Source organism: Pleuronectes platessa, chromosome 19 (assembly GCF_947347685.1).
Source record: "Pleuronectes platessa chromosome 19, fPlePla1.1, whole genome shotgun sequence".
In the NCBI taxonomy this organism is placed as follows: Eukaryota; Metazoa; Chordata; class Actinopteri; order Pleuronectiformes; family Pleuronectidae; genus Pleuronectes; species Pleuronectes platessa.
Window position 1 is genome coordinate 7,948,892 of NC_070644.1, and position 18,952 is coordinate 7,967,843.

An 18,952-nucleotide genomic window follows, 5' to 3' on the forward strand; every position below is an offset into this window, starting at 1 on the left:
TCCATCCATCTATCTATCTACTGCTTTGTTTTTTCAAAACCACACTTGGCCTACATGTGTAAATGTATCTTTAAAGCATCATGTGTGATTCTTTTGAATTTCGTCGGGGCGGGTTGTATAGCTAGATCTTTAGTCTCTGTTGAAACTGGTTTGTTTATGCATTTTTGTTACTCTCCTAATTGGTAAATAATGCCTCTTTTATTTAAAATAAACAAATCAGTTAACATAGACAACATATCACTAACTCTAATACCAATATTCATAGTCTTTTTTTTCTTGTTTTTCCTGTCTGCTTCTTCAGTATGAATTCAAGGCGAAGAACATCAACAAGAAGAAAGTGAGCATCGTGGTGTCTGTGGACGGAGTTAAAATCCTACTGAGGAAGAAACAGAAGGTATAGTGATTGATTCTTTTTTAATATTTCAATTTTAAAGCACCAGCTTCTGCAAAGGATACATGTGATTTATGTCTGTAAACATGATGATCTTGTTTCTTACAGAGGAAAGAGTGGACATGGGATGAGAGCAAGCTGCTGATCATGCAGGATCCCATATATAGGTCAGTCACCCCTCTGTCTGTGATAAATGAGTGGGGGTTTATACTGTATTCAAGTCATTATCTTTGCAATTCTGCACTTAGTGGATCAAACATGCACTCCGTAAATAATACAGTGGAAATCGCCCTGTAACTCTATGAGCTCAGGCTTTAGGCCATTGTACGCACTCTACTATTCAGGACTTGATGCGTTGAATGTTCTATATAAGCTAAATGCAGTTACATGCAGAAGCCAGCATCATGAAAAATGTAAAGCTTGTGCATTTAGTTGGTCGAGCATACTGTATGTTAAGTATGGGGGGGGGGGGGTGCTCCTCTCAGATTGTATTTGGTGTTTTGAGACAAAAGTACAACAAAGTTTCAGCCTGACAAATATCACAGTAAGCGATCCCATTTTACTGAGTTATACTGTGGTGAAGCCTGTCGACCAATCATCTGGCTGCCTGTGAGGCACTCAGTCACTGATCAAAATAATACTAGATGGAAAAATATAATGGAGGATAAAGTGATCTGTGGTGAGAGCTGTGAAACTGTCATTTCAGAGATCATAAGCAGTAGGTAGCAGTCTAGGCAGGGGCAAGAGGGGGCCTGGCCCCCTCAAATAAATGTTGTGCCCCCTCAAACTAAATAGGGTTAGGGTTAGGGTTAGGCACAATGCCCCCTCAAGATTTGTGGCTGCCCCCTCATACATGCCTGTCTAGACCCGGCCCTGGTAGGTAGATACTTTAAAGTGTCTTAACGTTAAATATCTATGTGTACTCTCACAGGTGTTAGTTGTAAGTGATTATTATACTGTATCTGTGGGAGGATCTGAAGCCACACCCTAAGTGATTGTGTGATAAATATGATTGTCCTTGTGTGCGTTTTTTTGTGTGCGTGTACGATGTTACTTCTGAGAAAATAGTTGATCATGTCACAGCTTAAACCTTCTTTGGTGTCTGTAACTGTTGCTCACATACATTTGCTGTTGTGTGTTGCAGGATCTTCTACGTGTCTCATGACTCCCAGGACTTAAAGATCTTCAGCTACATCGCACGAGATGGCTCCAATAACTCCTTCAGATGCAACGTGTTTAAATCCAAGAAGAAGGTACAGCAGCAGTGCAGCCGAACACTTCCTCACTGCAGAAGTGCACTGTCAGATTGACACCTTTTATAATCAAAGCAAGAGTCCAATAATAGAATATGAATTTGATTATTGGTACCTGTATATGTCTTTGTTAAATATCAAACAAGAGCCAGCAGGTCATTAGTTTAGCTTTGACTGAAACTAAACCTGCCAGCATTCATAAAACCCGATCAACATTCTGTATCTTATTTAATCAGGGGGAAAGTGCAGAAGTTCTTCTTTTACAGAGGCACATGTGCTCTTTATGTTTCATGGCTGGGAGCAATGACTTCCTGTCAGTTTGATCAGATGCTACGAATTGATTGGATACAAGAGTCAAAAGAAACATGGGATTAGATGTGAATTTGCCCAGAGCAGCACAATTTGATGCAGCTTTATCGTATGGTTTTATGAATCTCTGTTTTATAAAATGTACAGTAAAATGAGAGAGTAGAGGGAAAAGATGAGTTTCTAGTCAATTCTGACATCAGAGGCTGAGATGGATTCAAACGCACACATGGGGTCTCCAGTCTGTGTGTTTGTCTAAAGCAGCTTAAGGCTACTGTGCAGCTGGTTGCAGCATTGGTCATAAGCATTGCCTCCCCCGTGTTAGTGGATAGGACATGGACCAAACTAAAAAGTCAAGAGTACACGTCAAATACATTTTTATAAGATGGTTCCTGTCATTTTCAATATCGCTGTTTGTCCAAGTGTTAGTTTGTGGCAAATATGATTTGATTGATGAGACTACTTTGCAGACTCTGGCTCTAGATGCACTAGATGGCAGCTTTCATATCCAAGATATATTGGTTGCTTTTCTACAGCAGCATCAGCAACTTCAATCTAATGCAGCCCTGAGACATGTTAAGTGATTTATTTTCCCTTTTTGTGTTTAGCTGCCTGTGACTGAAGGTTATCTGAAGTCTGCATTCTCCATTATCTTTTTACTCCATGATTAATTTCCTGAATTTGTCAGTTAATCAATTTTAGTTTTTTTTAATTTGATCTTACATTTCTTGGGGTTAATGTCCGTTAATATCCGGTGGCTTCGCACTGCACATTAATGGATGCACTCGAGGTGAAGGATCACGACTGCACATCTCTCTCTACCTGTCTGAAGCTGTTCGCGTGTTCCTGCAGTTGTTGCAAGTCACGGCTGTCTTGGCTCGGAGGTCTGCGAGCATCAGTCAGCTGTAATAATGATGTCCTGCAGAAGTGAAGCCAAGGATGATGGCGTCTGTGCATATTAAGTCTGTCCAAAGTGGTAGCAGGTTGTAAAGGACACTGATCAGCGCTGTGGTGTTTGTTGGAGTGATAAAGATGTGTTCTCTCTGAATACTCTAAACCTTCACCAGTCACCTTTTTATCTATAACATCTCTTCCTCTTTTCCCTGTCAGACGCAGGCCATGCGTATAGTGCGGACGGTGGGTCAGGCCTTCGAGGTGTGCCACAAGCTCAGTCTGCAGCACGCTGAGCAGGATGCAGACGGACAGGCCGATGGGGAGAGTGACAAATCAACAGAGGAGCCCAGCAGTGATGGTGAGCCATACCTGAAATGTTTTACACTTAGCCACTGTGCACAGGGTATTTCTGCACATATAATACACATTTTGGGTAATATCAAAGCGGATTTTCATGACTACAAAGAAGTGGGTAATAAAATGATGGTGAAGATGTAAATGCAGCGTTGATGCACGTTATATACATAATATATATATATATAGTGGCATATACAGGAATTTGTGAAGATGGTCAAAACTTCCTCAATAGGTTTAATAATCCAGATCGAGTGATTTTAAATGTTTCATAAGGAGTCTGTTGGGCCTTAGCAAAAGTGAGTGCTCTACTGAGTGACATGCTATCTTTCAGATTTTTAGGTAATGAACATTCTGAAATATATATATGTTGGTAGATGATGATAATGATTCCATTATGAATTAAGGCTATCTAAATAGAGCACTGTGTATTCATGTGCACATGTAGCTGTATCTGGTGTCTTGCTTTAGCTTCAACACCGAAATGCAAACAAATTCTGTCACAGTTGACAGAATTTACTGTCAACTGTAGCTACTTACGTTTAACATTTATAAATTATATATAAGGGAAATATTTTTGGCTTCTCACAAAACAATGCAACCACTGGACCTGCACAATGTTGTTGTGTAAAACATGGTGTTTGTGAACCTTCATTGTGTTCACATGACGACCATCCCCAACCTTCCCCTTCAGGTAAATTACAAGCCTCCTTATGGTCTAATTGGAACCATCAGTAGCTCTTTAGATTCGCTCAGATCTAACAACATAGATGTCTGGTCACACTGGATGGTTCAGATCTAAGACATAATCCTGATTTGAGAGTTGCGTATAAAGGCCTTTATGTGTCAAGGTGGAGAGAAGTAACTGGATTCTAACCTTCACATCAGTGGGCAGCAGCAGCAGAGCGGCTGTCACTGGTCCCAGTAATGACTATAATTTGCACAGTGGATGAAGAGTTTGCTGACATTTGGCTGCAGTTGGTGACAGGCAGAGGAGATTGTGAGAGTAAAATACTGTGTGCTCAACATAGCATTAATTTAAGGTTTAGTTATATAAATTAAGGCCTCCATGTCTGTACGGCTTTCTAGACTCTTATTCATTATTGTACCACTAAGTTGGATATATCAGTTTTTAAAAGGGAGCATAGGTCCACAAACTGCATTTAGTATATAAACTGTATTTATTCAGTAAATTAACATGACACGTGGCATCAGCATAATTTAAAGGTGGGTTTTGTATGTTTGTTATAGTAATAATACTTATTTGATGAGCATTGTATGATTTAAACTTTTTCAAGAAAAAATCCATCTTCACATGTGTTCGTATTGTATTTGGTATTTTGAATTGCACTAAATGCGTAGCCCTCAGTAAGTGCTAACATATTCAGACCATCTCCTAACAAGAACTCTCCAATATTCGGATGATCAGTAGCATTACATTTGAATCTGTTGCCATCAGATGGTCAGGTTTGCTTCGCCTGGAAGTCACAGTTTTAATATAACCTGTAAAACAATTTCTTTCTGTCCAGCTCTAATTACTAAATAACCAAACGTATTTCATCGAGCTTAAGAAAGAGACAGTCTATTTCGCAGTTTCCCCATTTTCCATCTTTGTGCTAAGATAACAGGCTAATGATGATAGCTTTTAAGCATAGACACAGGATAGTTATCAGTCTTCTCTAGAGACTGAAGCATATATCCTAAAATGCTTCTCTTTTTTTTTTTCTTATTAATCCCAAAATTACAAACCAGAGGCTGATGGTTCCTTGCTTCTTGTCTTATCCATTTCCCTCTACAGGGCGTAAGCTGACGGGAGCAGAGCAAGGGGAGGAAGAGGAGGAGGGCAAACGCGGAGGAAGACGAGGAGAGGATTCTTTGGCCGGCACTTCGCTGTGTGAAAAGGCCGTCAGTGATATTCTGCAGAGTCTGGCTGAACTGAATGTGGTGAAACCTGGACAGACCATCATGGTAAGATACTGTTAGGACACACAATATTGAATTGCTGAGGTTAAAAAGTTTGAATTTAACTTGTGTCATAGGTTTGACACTTTATTTTTCTATTTACTGCTACTATACATACAAGTTTTATAGGAAGTTGAGAGTAGGTTTCTGTTTAGTGTTTTAATAAACCAACTGTGTTGTGCAGGCATTGATTGGTTAAATGCACTTGTTGAGAGCTTGTTTGGGATTGTAGTCCCCTGGTGATGTGGCTATGTAAATATGTGTCATCTGCAGAACTTTCAAAACATTTTGTTATTCTATATTCTGACCGAGTGGGAGCATGTAGATGTTTGACAAAAAAGGGCCCAGAATGGAGCCTTGGGGAACTCCATGTTATTTTTGTCTTTGACTTACAATTGTGTCAAATGTGGTTAATTCTGATGGGAGGGTTGTGGGGGAATGTGCGGGGAGAAAATGGGAACAGGGCAGGTTGGGTCCCAGCAGTGACCAGCTTTTTCATCAGGTCGGTTAACTCTGAGAGGTCGAAAGACAAACGGGCTGTTGAGGATGGAGAGGTTGTAGCATCCTTTCTCTTTGCCCTGATGTCTCATGATTAAATCTCTCTACAGGAGGGGGGTGCTGTGCCCCTCCTTCAGGGTTCCTGCCACATCGTGTTATGTCTTCCGACTGTTTTGATTCTCTTGGCCTTTCTCTGAACAGATGCATGACACATGAAGAAAGAAGGCTTGTAGACAATCACTTATACTCCTGACCCCTAAAGTTCGTCTGCTTTTCTAAATGATCTGTGTGGTCCATAGACTGTATGACCGCTCCTCTAAAATGAGGTCAAATTGTCTTGATTGGTCTGCAGTACAGGTCATAATCCCCCCCCCTTTGCCTGAATGGACAGTACAGTTATCACATGCTGAGTCATTGCAGCTCCCCCCCACATTATGGCCCTACCACAAAGAACGTGGTCTAATGCGACCTGTCTCTCTATTATGGGTCAAGCTGTGGTGAGGCCAAATTGTTCAAATTCCCAGTAACAAGTAGATCTGTATCACTGCGCTTTTAGACCATGGTTAAAATATAGAGCAACAATCCGGCAGTCAGAGAAAAGGTGGAAAGTGAACGTGAAAGGTGCAATGTGTTCAAATATGGGTGTAACAGGGAACATTTTCAGTCTTCATAATGTTGCCCTCCTTAGAGATGTAGTGCCGGGAATAGAAAATGGCAGGAGTTGAAATCCTGTCTTCTTTGTCACCCCCCGCTCAGCTGTCCAATCACAGCTGACCCAGTTCCACTGTCAGAAAGGTGCAGGGGGTTTCCTAAGTGGCTCAACCGTCCACCAGGGGCTTCCGTTGAACCTTTACGATCCTCTTTTATTCTGGCAACATTTCTTGTCACGGCCAATGAACAGCTTAACCCTCGCAGCGGCAACACTCATTATAAACACCAGACTCATGACATTTACTTCTAATTGTAGCTGCAGTGAAAGTTCCTCTTTATCAACACTGGAGGGGGAGGCAGCACCAGCTCCCACTTTTAAATGAGTGTTGGTTTTTTTGTGCTCCCGACTGCTTCTGTCCTTACAGCTACAGGATATCGACTGTGCTCTGTTGATTCATTACTTTGGCTGGAGTGTGTTTTGATGCTATTATCTGGGCACAGCGCTGCCAAATGGATCATTAAACTATCAAAGTACAGCGCAGTGCTTTGTCATCTTCTGCAGCACCTGAGCAGATCATTGACTGCAGCTCTCATGACTTCATACACAGCTCCAGTTGGCAGGAGATGCTGCAGACATGAAACGGCCCGGTCACTCATGCGTTAGATTAAACAACGATATCTTGGCAAACTCTGAATCCTGATATTTTTAGTGACGGGGTGAAAAAGATGTGAACATTGCAGGCTTCTAGCGTGTCATGATCTGCTCCTTTTTGGATTTGTCACCAAAGTGAGTGTGGTAGACACAGCCGTGCTGATAAAAAAGAAAGAGAGAGCAGGAATTGAGTCGGGAACCTGAATATTCCTGCTGGCTGTAAAAAGGGGCCACTTAATCCCAAAACCCCCCAATCTGTTCCCTTTTGATTTCCGAGTAACGGCACCATAATCCCACGAAGGGTTCAGGAGCATCTGCTCCTTGCAGATAAGCAAAGAAGAGATGAAGCAAAGAAAGGGATGAAAGCAAAGGAGATGAGGATAACGAAAAGGGAGACTGTCCAAAAGATGCCTAATATACAAGATGCTGTTACAAACGGGCGACGCATCGGGAGACAAAATAAACATCTCAGACTGTCTGTGGAAGTTAAGTCACAGCTATTTAGTCCAATTAGTATTTAAACACATTAAATTCAGTTTATAATCATATGTCTTAAATATAGCTTCTGGAATATCTTCCATGTGTTTGCTAGAACACCATCTGATGTGCATACTACTACACTTTTCCATTATTGACTCATAATGGAAAAGTGTCATTTAAAAAATTATTTCTTTGTTTTCTCCAAGTCTCGATGTTTTGCCGTTGATGTACATCAAGGCCATGCTTATTGAATTGTTATACTCAGAATTCGGAAGTCAAACTAAAATGTTTACGATTGTCAATTTGTTTTATGTTAATCAATTGCCGGTCTCATGATTCCCATATCTATTCTGTCATTTCACCAGTATATCCATTAAAAAATAAGGTTTAAGAGATTTGAAAGTTGGAGCTTTATCTGCTCTTTAGAGAAGAAACCTTTAAATTTTCCAAAATGGACTTGGTAGTCATAGAAGATGAAGACAAGCTAAGGCAGCCCGTCTGATACAGACGTGAATCGGCTGCACTTTATATTGTGCTACTTTGCCCTCTAGTGGTTTGATGTAGGAAGCAATTGCATGAGAGAAGTGACATTCTTTGTAATTATGGAGATGTACTTTCTTCTGGATGCGTGTGTTATCGAGGATCTAGAAATTTATCTAAAATCCACAGGGGAGGGAGACTGAAGACGGTGTGTGGTATAAAGAGATCATTCCACTTCTGATGAGGAGTTACAGTGGGGAGCTCCAGGGGGCTTCAGATCAGTGGCTCTCAGTCCTGGGCTCAGCGGCTCAGAGGACTGGGTGGCTTCTACCCAACCAGTCTGTTAATTGCATTGATCTGGTGTCCAATGTCTAAAAATGGCTTCTTATCTCTAGGATGAAAAATGAGTTCTAATCGCCCAACCATGAAAACCACCGGGCCTTTAGAAGGTTCAGGTCGAGTGTGTCAGGGAAGATGATTGAGAATACGCACGACTTCAGCCTCGTCATTTTAACTATGTCCCATCCGTCAATAATTGATCTTATTTGTCTGTCTCTGGTCAGGACTTGGATCGACGGTCCGTCTTCACTGTGACGTCTCAAGGCATCACTCCCAGCAGCCCTTGCTCTTCGTCTCTCACTCCGCTGGCGTCGCAGCACTTCCTGCAGCTTCTTCAGCAGCAGCTGCAGCAGCAGCAGCAACAGACACAGGTGGCCGTCGCACAGGTGAGAAGCAGACATCAGCTATCACACAGCGGGTCGTCTTAACAATTGGTGTTTTCAATCAATCATTTTTGTTAATGAAACATCAAACTAACCAGAGCCCAGATTAGGATTTATATATTTGTCTGCGAGGGACAATATTTTCTTTATTTAGATCAATTTACTTTTGAACAGCCTTTGGTTGCCCGCAGGAGTGGAGAGCGAGTTAGGTGAACTCTTTGACCATAATGCATCAGCTTTTGGCTTTTTAATTAATCTGCCTTCATATTCATATAGCTGTTAATTTAGATAAGTAGAAATGTCGACTTTCACAACTCACTACTTTAGATCAGGTCCTACTTGTTGTCTCTAAAGTCCAACTTTAGTCTGCGGCTATTCTGAGTCTAAATAGTGTACAAAGAACTGAAGTCAGTCCTGGCCCAGATATAAACTATTTACACTGTAATTCCCAAAACATGCCCATTTCCCCCATATAATCTTTCTTTACTTGAAAAATGAGAATTAAATGATTACCAAAGTTATTTGAGACTATTTTTCTGTCACATGACTAATCACTTCAGCTCCCCTCAGACTGGTTCATCTATAAATTCTTAGCCCGAGAAGATTATCCTGATATATTTATTCATATATATATATATATATATATATATCATGAATTTAATAAACAATAATGGCTCATTGGAAAACCCTCCATCAATTTATTTATTCACAATAAAATCTCAACAGGTTGAGTTTTACCCAAGCACTGCAGGTCTTGTACTAACGGTGTTCCACTAGGGGGCAGCACCAACACAGCTATGCAAGGACAGGTGGTGCAGTATTGGAGAACACAGCCTGTGCTGCAATTAAAAATGCAAAAGTGTTTGTTTAACATCTCAAGAGACTCACAAGTCGTTGAACAAAATCGGAGGAATTGCAACAGATTCATGTTAACTTTCATATCCGATGCTATTGATTGCGCTGCTCTATCAGAATCAACGTCTCTGAGGGAACCCTTAACTCTAAAACGCTGTCCCAAGATAACTTTGAGTCTCAGTCTAAAGATTATAGCTAGGAACAGGATTATGAACCTGTTTTAAATCAATACCATAAATCAAAAACTTGAATGTCATCGAGTAGGTACAGATAATAACTTTTCAAACAATGAATCTAATTGCTATTGAATCAAATGTTCATTGCACAAACAACCTGCCCTTTGTTTTCCTGCCGCAGGTGCAGCTGTTGAAGGATCAGATGGCAGCAGAGACCGCCGCCCGTATGGAGGCTCAGGCCCGCGTGCACCAGCTGCTGCTGCAGAACAGGGACCTGCTGCAGCACCTGGCGCTGCTCGTGCAGCAGCTGAAAGAGCTGGAGACCAGTTCCCCAAAGACGGCACAACCAGAGCCGCCCCAGCGGGAGCCTCAAGAGAACGGACACAGTAAGTTACTGCGGAGGTGATGTAGAAGCAGTGAAACCACTCGTACCAACTCACGACAGGTCAGGTTCCCTCCCCATATCTGCTGCTGTCCTCGTTTCACTCTCCCCTGTTGCCTCGGGGATGATGTCGACATGCGTGATACAGACCATGGTCCCTCACTGACTTCCTGTCTGCAACAATTTCAGTTGTGCTCGATGGGGCAGAACCACAGTTTCCTGGAAGTGAGGTGCTTTTCCTTCTGCGCCACCTGGTCATGTTTCAAATGGCCATTTCCCTTTTTGTCTGTATTGAGATAAAAATACCGTCTACCAGGAAGGAGCATGAGAACATTTTTCAGATGCTTATTTTTTATGTTGAAAATGTCTCTTTAAGAATTGACACAAATCCTCAGTTAATTTGAACAGTAAAGATTGAGGAAGAAATGAAAGATGATCCAAAGCTGACACTAACTTGCATTTTGAATGATTTGATCAACGACTCATACCCAAGTACAGTTGTGAACGCACCCAGGATGCTTTGAGTTTGGATTTGAGATCCGATCACTCAGACCACATTTTGAAGGGGGTCTGGGACTCGTGGCCACATTCCTTTTAGCAGGGTGACCCCCGAATGTAAATGCACTGCATATTGTGCTTTTACTATTCTCATCAACCACTGGAGGAGCTTTAGTGTACAAGTCCCGTTAACAGATTCACCCATGCAGCCCTTTTCACAATGTGCACACAGCTGTCGGGCACTTTAGGGTTCAGTGATTTGACCGAGGACACTCCAGCCGGGGGACTGGATGAATCCCATCGAATCGCCGACCCTCTGGTTAGTTGATGACCCGCTCTACCTCCTGAGCCACAGCTGTCCTTGGTCCCGGGTCACATTGAAGGACCCTCTGCTCAGTTGATCCTCTGACCTGCGTCGCTGTCAGAGTTAAATCTAAATATTTGCAATTTCCATGAACAAGTCGAATTTTCTGTTGTCGTAAAGCAAATTTTGATACTCTATTTGTTTGCCTGTATATTGCATTGACTAAGACCAGTCTGCAGTCATGAGTCTGTGAGGCGGCACTGAGACAAAGCAGTGATTTGACTAAACTGCTCGAATACTTTCAGCATTTCGACTTGATGATGTTGCTAAATGAAAAGTCGGTGGATCGCTAATTGGTAATTAGATCAGCAATTACAAGACGTTCTTAGGGGAATATCAAGGCCTGAACCAAATTTCACTGCACTCCATCCAATAATTGTGGGCTTTCACACAATGTTACGTTATGTTGGTTGATAGAGGAGAAAAGGGATCACCACGGTCATTGGGATAAATCCTCAGAGGACCCTGAATGTTGTCACTAGCGAGGTTGATATAAGTACACATCCTGCAGGTGTGTATTCAAGACATTCTGACTTTGCTTTCAGGAGGAATTTTGGTGCACTTTATTTTGGTTAAAAGATTTAATGAGGGATGCATTTACAGCAGCTCAAAGAAAGGTTTGTCATGTCAGAATGAAAATGACTACACACACACACAAACACACACACCTAATTCTAACCCTTATCCAACAAGTCTAAACTCTGAGTCAAACCCTTAACCCTATGGTGTCCATAAATGTAGATCGTCGGATGGGTTTAATTGGAGTGAATAAAACTAAATATACTATTTATTTATATATATATATATTGTATTTACTATTGCCCGTGCCCCTCATACAGATCATTCAGAGTGACGCCGTTGTGTAGTCCAGCCAAATGTCGTCACTCTGCAGGGTCTATGTTCAAAGTGGTCCCCTTACAGATAAAAAATGAAAAGTACACACATTTGGACCCCGCTGTATATAAAGTCACACACAGCTTGTGTGTGTATGTGTTAAACCTGACGCATCATGTTTCATGCTTGTATTAATCATGTCAGACCCCCTGATAGAAAATGCTGCTTCAGCTAATCTCAGATACGGCTGCTCCAAGTGCTGCCACTAACACACTCTGTTCCTGTATGAGAACATGTTGTGGTTTGAGGTTGAATTTTACTTTGTCTAATTTTTCTTATTAAAACTCATTTCATTCATCTATTCCAGATGATCAGCAGTCATCCGTCTCTACATTAGCAAACTCCCTGTCTCTAAATCTGAAGAATCACTACAACCAGACCTCGGACCAGCTCATCACCTCCACGCCGGCATGGCAGCTGCAGACCTCCCTCACGCAGGTGGACTGCGCCGAGTCCTACCTCAACCTGCTCAACCTGGAGAGCTGCGGCACGTCGGCCGCGTCGATCAACGGGAGCCTGGACCCGTTCATCAGGGCCAACGGGGCGGCGGAGGACAAGGAGAGGTCCTGCAATGAGATCGTCCCGTTCACATCGAGGAACTCTGACAACATGGATGAGAAGTAAGTCGGCTGACCTCCTGCTGATTGCAGAGAAAAGGATGCTTGTTATACATTGAGGGAATAGTTAAACGAAAAAATGTTACTTCACTTTCCGCACTCGCGTCACTATTCTCACTCAAGTATATTAATGGATGGAGACAAGTGTTAAAGAATGAATTCAAGAATGTTCAGGACATCATGAGCTTTTATTGCTGATCATAAATTGCAGGTAAAATGCTCAGATATAACCACGACATTTTTTAAATCCATTGGAATATCTTATTTAAATCCAGTAGCAAAACAAAAATGGCAGTGCCATCAAAACAAGCATGTAAACCGTCTAAGTGGGATTACAAGAAGCGTTAGTTACTCCTGTGTCCAAAATATAAAGCTCATGTTAAAACATTTCAGTGTGGGGCAGAGGTTTGGAGAGTAAGTACAGGACTAATGTTACATTGAAATAATAAATGTAAACACGCTGACTGTGTCTTGATCAATAGTTCAATCTGTCCTGCAGTTGTCAGATGTGTCCATAAATACATCTAATAAAGTTATTAAATCTAGGGTAGAGCCAAGGGAAAGGAATTGGGACAGGGCATAAGTGGATCAGACGTGGACATAAAAAGTCAAAAAAGATGGTTTCTGTTATTTAAGCTAGTGGTTTCAATTAGTAACTTGATGCAATAAAAAAAAATCAGGATTGACAGCTGAGATTGACTCACTGTAAATCTTGTATATCAACAGGACCTCGACACTTCAGATCCACTTCAGATTTAAGATTGCACAGAGTATGGCTCCAAATTACGTCAAAAGTGTAAAATGGCCGCACCCAGATATTTTGGCTTCATTTCTAACAGGTCGTGGAGATGCATCATCCATCTTTATGTACAGTCTCCAGCTGTGTTTCAATTCGAGGGGCGTATCCTTCAGTGCCTGGATAGTCAGGGAATGCAGGACCAATATGAGACGGGCTGGTCCACAGAGACTTTACCTGATCTGTGTCACCAGCCTGCCACGCCCAGATGCTGTCACCTAGCAACAGGGCTGCAGTTGATTGATTAGAAAGTGCCCCTTGGCTTCTTTTTTTTTTTAACAATATGTATCATTAGCTGTTCGGTGGAGTTGAAGCCTGATGGCTAATGGACGTCTTGTCGCTTGCTGGTGTCATTACCACCAAGAACGGCTCATCAAGGAAGCGCAGTGCATCTTGGGATAGGTTAGGCTGGGAAGGACCCACCCGTTGGAGCCTTCGTTCCTCTGGGATTAATGGAAGCATTTCTTGGCGGCATTCTGAGGAGCCTTTGAAATGGTACAGCCTAAACGTGTCTCTGATGTAACCAGTCTTCAAATCGACCTCTGAAGGATGCAGCCCCAGCATTGAGACACAGCTTATGAGTCATTTAGCTTCGGGGTACAACTTTGTTTTCTTAGCCCATATTTGTTTACATCCTGGCATGGTGGTTTCATTACGAGTTCGCCCATTAAGCTCTTGGCCATTTCTGTTTTCAAAGAACCATGTATGACATCACGGGATTACTGAAATGCTGAAAAACGTAAACAATCCGTATGTGGCACCAGTCAGATTGTGTTGGAGGTAACCACTCTACCCAGTGTGACATATGCAGCCTGTGGCTTTTACTGTTATTAGTGGAGAACAGCTCATCTCAGCAGAAACGGTTTGGAGCTAATGAAAGTGTGAGTATAATCAGGGGATTAGAGAACACGGGGACAAAGGGGCCGGGGTCTGACAAACAAAGAGGGGATCAGGTTCGAGCTTGAAAGAGCGAATCAGTGAATGAGATTTCAAACACGGAAACTCCATCAGCTTTACCTCCGTCCCAGTGTTGGTTTCCAGGCTTTGAAGAAGCCATTAAAAACATGTGTGGAGAGTTTAAACTGTAAATGGGAATATTTTTTCATGGGGGCTGGGTATTCATGATTATGGGTTTTGCTTTTCAGGGATGTTTGGTTCCATTTCTCATTGTCTTCCACATTTGATTTTATGAAGAGCTTTTTATTGCACTGAATGCAACTCTCTGATACACAAGCAACTTCTTCCTTAAATGCATATATGAAGTCTCAGCATGTAATTGTGTCTAAATGAGCTTTTAATCTCTTTGCAACCGCCACAAAGACGGCTATGGTTAAAGAAACAGATCAAGCCGAGCTCGCACACAGAGTAAACTCTTCAGTCTGTTTCTTTTCCTCGCTCATTCTTAACTCAACTACTAATTCATCTTTGCTCTGTATTTTTTTTTTCCTCAAAACAATCAGCAGTCATATTTCCAAGAAGAGAATGTGAAAGTTAATTTCTCGACAGACGAGGAGGAAAAATACAGTGTTGGAATCGTCTCAGCGGTGTAGTGCGTTTGGCATGATCACAGATGTTGGAATTTTTGTGTGTGTGTGTGTCCGCAGCTTAGCCAGACTCGCATGCTGTGGTTTCCTGCAGCCCTGCGTCTCGGCCAATCCCAGCTCCCGTCCCTTTCACAACCTGAAACCCGACCCGCCCACATATGTCAGAATACATTTTTCTTATATAAAGGGGCAGTGAGGGGGAATAAAAGGAAAGACAAAAGGGAAATTCAGATCTCTTCCAAAGACATTCTATTACTGTACATTTCCATCTGAATATCAGTTTCCTCTCGGGGGGGGTGCCAGGCTGAGCCCCCTCCCTCTGTTTCCCTTTATTCGTAGTTTAATAACAACCAGCATCTTTTCTTTTCTTCTCCTCCGTAGCTTCTCTGCTTCTCCACATGTTCTGTTTTCTGTCTCAGCACCTCAGAAATGCCCCAATTGGGCAGTTTGTTATTTTTCTTTTTCTACATCATCCTCCTCCTTTATTGGCTTGAATATGACGATATGAAAAACAATATAATCCAATTTTATAATGCAGGATCAATCCAATGAATCATCAATCAAATGACAATAAATCTAATATATAAAACAGACACGTTAAATTAATTATTAAAAAGGCATATCCAATGTTTTTGCTGGCAACATTTGTCAACTGTCAAAAGAAGAGGAAAAGACTCAAACTCATAAATTATGATAAATATCAGATAATATATTAAATTCCAAGGTCATAGAAAGTAAAACGTTGTCTGTCTATGATTATGAAACTGAGATTAAAAGTTCCAGTCGAGTTTCATAAGCTGCATAATTCAACCAATAAAGCAAAGGAAAACTAAAAAGCCGGGAGCTGGAGAAATGGAAACTCCAGCTCCGTTATGTTATTGTGTGTCCCCCTCTTGCCAAACTCTGCATTACCTTGGTGCAGTCCATCTCCTCTATCCTCCGTCCACCCCCCCCCCCCCCAGATTTGTATTGCTTCTATTTGCTTTTGTTTTCTGAACTTCCCTAGCAAATCAATGTTTACAACCTGAGTGGCCATATTTTAGCAGACGGATACTCCTCTGCCCTTCTCCCTCACCGTCTCTCCTCCACCTCTTCCTCACTGCTGCCAGTGCAGGGCGATAGGATCGTTTCAATTCCCTTTATCAGTGCCCTTTAGCTCTACATCCCACAAGCATTGCCGCCCAGCATGGTCCATAGCCATGTGTGCGCACCAGCTGGGGCCTCGGGTACTTTACTGTATGATCACTGCATATGGTATGTTGGCATTGTACTCAACACTATAAAAAACCATGAGTCACACTTTACACGACAAACAGAAAAAACTAGGTAGGATGTTATAGTAGACTTAAATTACATTTTGTAAATAAAACAGCCCACAATCTGTTGGACACGCCAGCATCTCTGAGGCTGTACTTGGGCACAGCAGTACATTTAACTAAATACTTATTGTACCAATGCTAACATGCTGCTCCTGAGCAGGTGTAATGTTTACCATCATCCTGTTAGCTTGTTTGGCTTACAAACATTTGATATTTAGTACTAAATGCAACTGGAGCTGATGAAGACATCATGTTTTTGAGTTGTCAATCCATCCATCCGTCCCTTGCTTGTGAACAAGATAACATCAAAATGCCTTCAGGGAATTGATTTAAAGTAAATTCAATGCCGATGGAGGGGTGGGTGAAGTTATTTGAGTCCACAAAACACTCTAGGAGTTTCAGGGGTAAACAGCATTGCACCTAAATCCAATACAATTGAAGTAACTGGGGACCACTTCTTCAAATGTAAAGAAAGAGAGAAAAAACAAAACAGAAAATGCCTCCATGCTGCTCGTGTGGTGTCTATACCCGACGTTCAGATTTGAAACTGCGCCATTTACACCATGTTTTAGCCCAAATGTCCGTTCTTATCCTCCTCCTAGTTACTGCTGCAGCTATCGCGAGTTCTCGCAGGATGAGATCAATGGGAACTCACGATAGCTGCAGAGTCAGGAAATCACCAAAGCTGCTAGAACATTCACCTGCCAGTGGTGTGCCGAAGTAAAGTGACCAAGAAAGTCAGTATTTATATCAGAGTGTGTGAAAGCTTGGTTGAATTTAAGGAGACTGTTTCACCTTAGCGGAGGTATGTGCTCTGAGTGGCATTTCTGTTTTTGACTGTTACATTCATCCTGAGTGTGTGTCTAACCAAATTTCATGGCAATACATCTTCAGTACTAGTTGTACAAATATATGAATCAAAACCACAAATGTAAACCTCATGGTGGAGCTGGATGAAAAGTCGGGATCACCGATAGTTCAATGAAGGGGAACAACATCTGGGAACCATGAACGTCTGTACATTAGGTGCCAATCCAAGTCATATGTGGACCATGAATGTCCGTACCAAATTCAATAGTGATGCGTCCTGTAGCTGAGCAAATAAACACAATTGTCAACCTGATGGTGTTGTTAGATGAAAAGTTACGGATCAACAAAGACGATATATAGGATTCATCCTCTGCAGGAATGTTCCTCAGCAATCCATCGGATGGATTGATTCAGTGTGAAACCACGGATCCAGTTCAGCCCCACATTGTGATCCCTGGAGCCTGCTGCTAAAAACTGCAGCACTGCCCACACAGAGCAGCAAACAGACATATGGTGGCCAGACTGTACGAACACACAACTATATTACTCACAAGTGACTCATGTTTCCCTCTGGCATGGTATAGACTCCACTCTGTTACACTCGCTCTCTCTGCCAGTATTGTACGTTGTGTAATCACATTTTCTGACCCGTCTTATCTCCTGTTCTATACTGTTTTTTTGTTTCCTCCTCTTAGTCATTAACGTCGCCCGTGTGTCAGAGCTGCATCGCCCGTCTCGTCCGTCACTAATCTGATTGTTGCGGTGCCTTTGAAGCTGGATTCACAAACGGCTACACACATTGTTCAGAGATGGAACGTGAGGTCTTTAAGAGGATTGCAGTGAGCCCTTTAGCTGCTGTCAGGCTCCTGTCTCGCTGAATGTGATACCTGAAGAGGTGGAGCGTCGACCTTACGAGTCACTGAATATTTTCCGATCAGGTCAGACGGGGTTGAGACGAGCCGGTTGAGAGTTTCCGATTTGCCGACAATTGCATCTGACATCTACGCCTCTCGCGTTCATCCACTCGCATGCTTAAATGTCCCACAGACACTCGGATGGAGGTTGTGTGTTCATTTCTTTGCAAAAGCAAGAAGCTTTTACAAACTTCTAGTGTTGTGTCTTCTTTAATCCTGTTTAACAGTCAAGTAAATGATCATGCTGTGCTTATGAGAATGGGCATTTTGCTCTTTGTTGTTTTAGTGAATTTGAAAAGAGCTTTTGGGGATTTTGATACCCAATACATTGAATAATTTATAGACAATTTTATTTTTTAAACCTATTAAAATTGAAAGCTCGGTTAAATCTCTTGAGTCCAACTACCTCTGTGCAAGTGTTTCACATGATGTAATTTATAATGCAATTAATCTGCTGTGTGTTTGACTGTTAGTTTTACTGTTGAAACTGTTAGTGCTCTTCTCGGCCCAGTCCCTCCTTTTATCTCCATGGACTAACTTGGTTAAATAAAGGCTAATAATGATAATAGTATGTGATAATACTGAGCCCTTTCTGTGCTGCCGACCCCACGAGTGTGTGTCTTAACTTCTGAAACACCTTTGCTGCTTTGGTCCCTGTATTGATTTTCATCTGACATGTATTAGGTATAAAGGAGGGTCAGCAGAGAAAAGCCTGGCACACACGCAGCCTGTGTATTTTTAGGCTGGACCGACCGCTGACTGAGTCGGGAAGTTCCACCATCAGTCAGCCAAATGTCGCGTGGAATAGAATGCCTTTACTGTCATTGCACAGCTGTACCCTGACAGGGTTGCATACAAAATACACAAAAGGACATGTAACAGAATCTTCAAGCAGATTTGGCACAAATTGATATGAATTTGCATATTAAACCTACAATAAAAGAAAAGGCAGAAATGTGTTTGAATAATAAATACACATATGTATGAGGAAGAGTACTGACTGTGTATAATAGTTGTGAAGTTCACAGGTAACACCAATTGTCAGCTGGTTGAGTGTTTTTTTATTAGTATTTTCTTTTTTTACTCTTTTACAGTTTTTTCAGCCTTTAGCGACTTAATAAACCAGAGTAGCACCAAATG

The 18,952-nt window shown here is 41.9% G+C and overlaps 1 protein-coding gene across 1 annotated transcript in view; it reads left to right on the top strand.

Annotated features, from left to right (window-relative positions):
• The window catches only part of si:dkey-34e4.1 (carboxyl-terminal PDZ ligand of neuronal nitric oxide synthase protein), a 39,764-nt gene extending 27,328 nt beyond the window's left edge, over positions 1-12,436 (top strand). Inside the window, exons 3-10 of the mRNA XM_053411735.1 lie at positions 302-394; positions 500-558; positions 1,536-1,644; positions 3,061-3,202; positions 4,997-5,166; positions 8,485-8,646; positions 9,856-10,060; positions 12,120-12,436. Coding sequence (XP_053267710.1) covers positions 302-394; positions 500-558; positions 1,536-1,644; positions 3,061-3,202; positions 4,997-5,166; positions 8,485-8,646; positions 9,856-10,060; positions 12,120-12,436 — 1,257 coding nt within the window. The remainder of the gene's footprint in view (positions 1-301; positions 395-499; positions 559-1,535; positions 1,645-3,060; positions 3,203-4,996; positions 5,167-8,484; positions 8,647-9,855; positions 10,061-12,119) is intronic.
• The last annotated feature ends 6,516 nt before the right edge of the window (positions 12,437-18,952 follow it).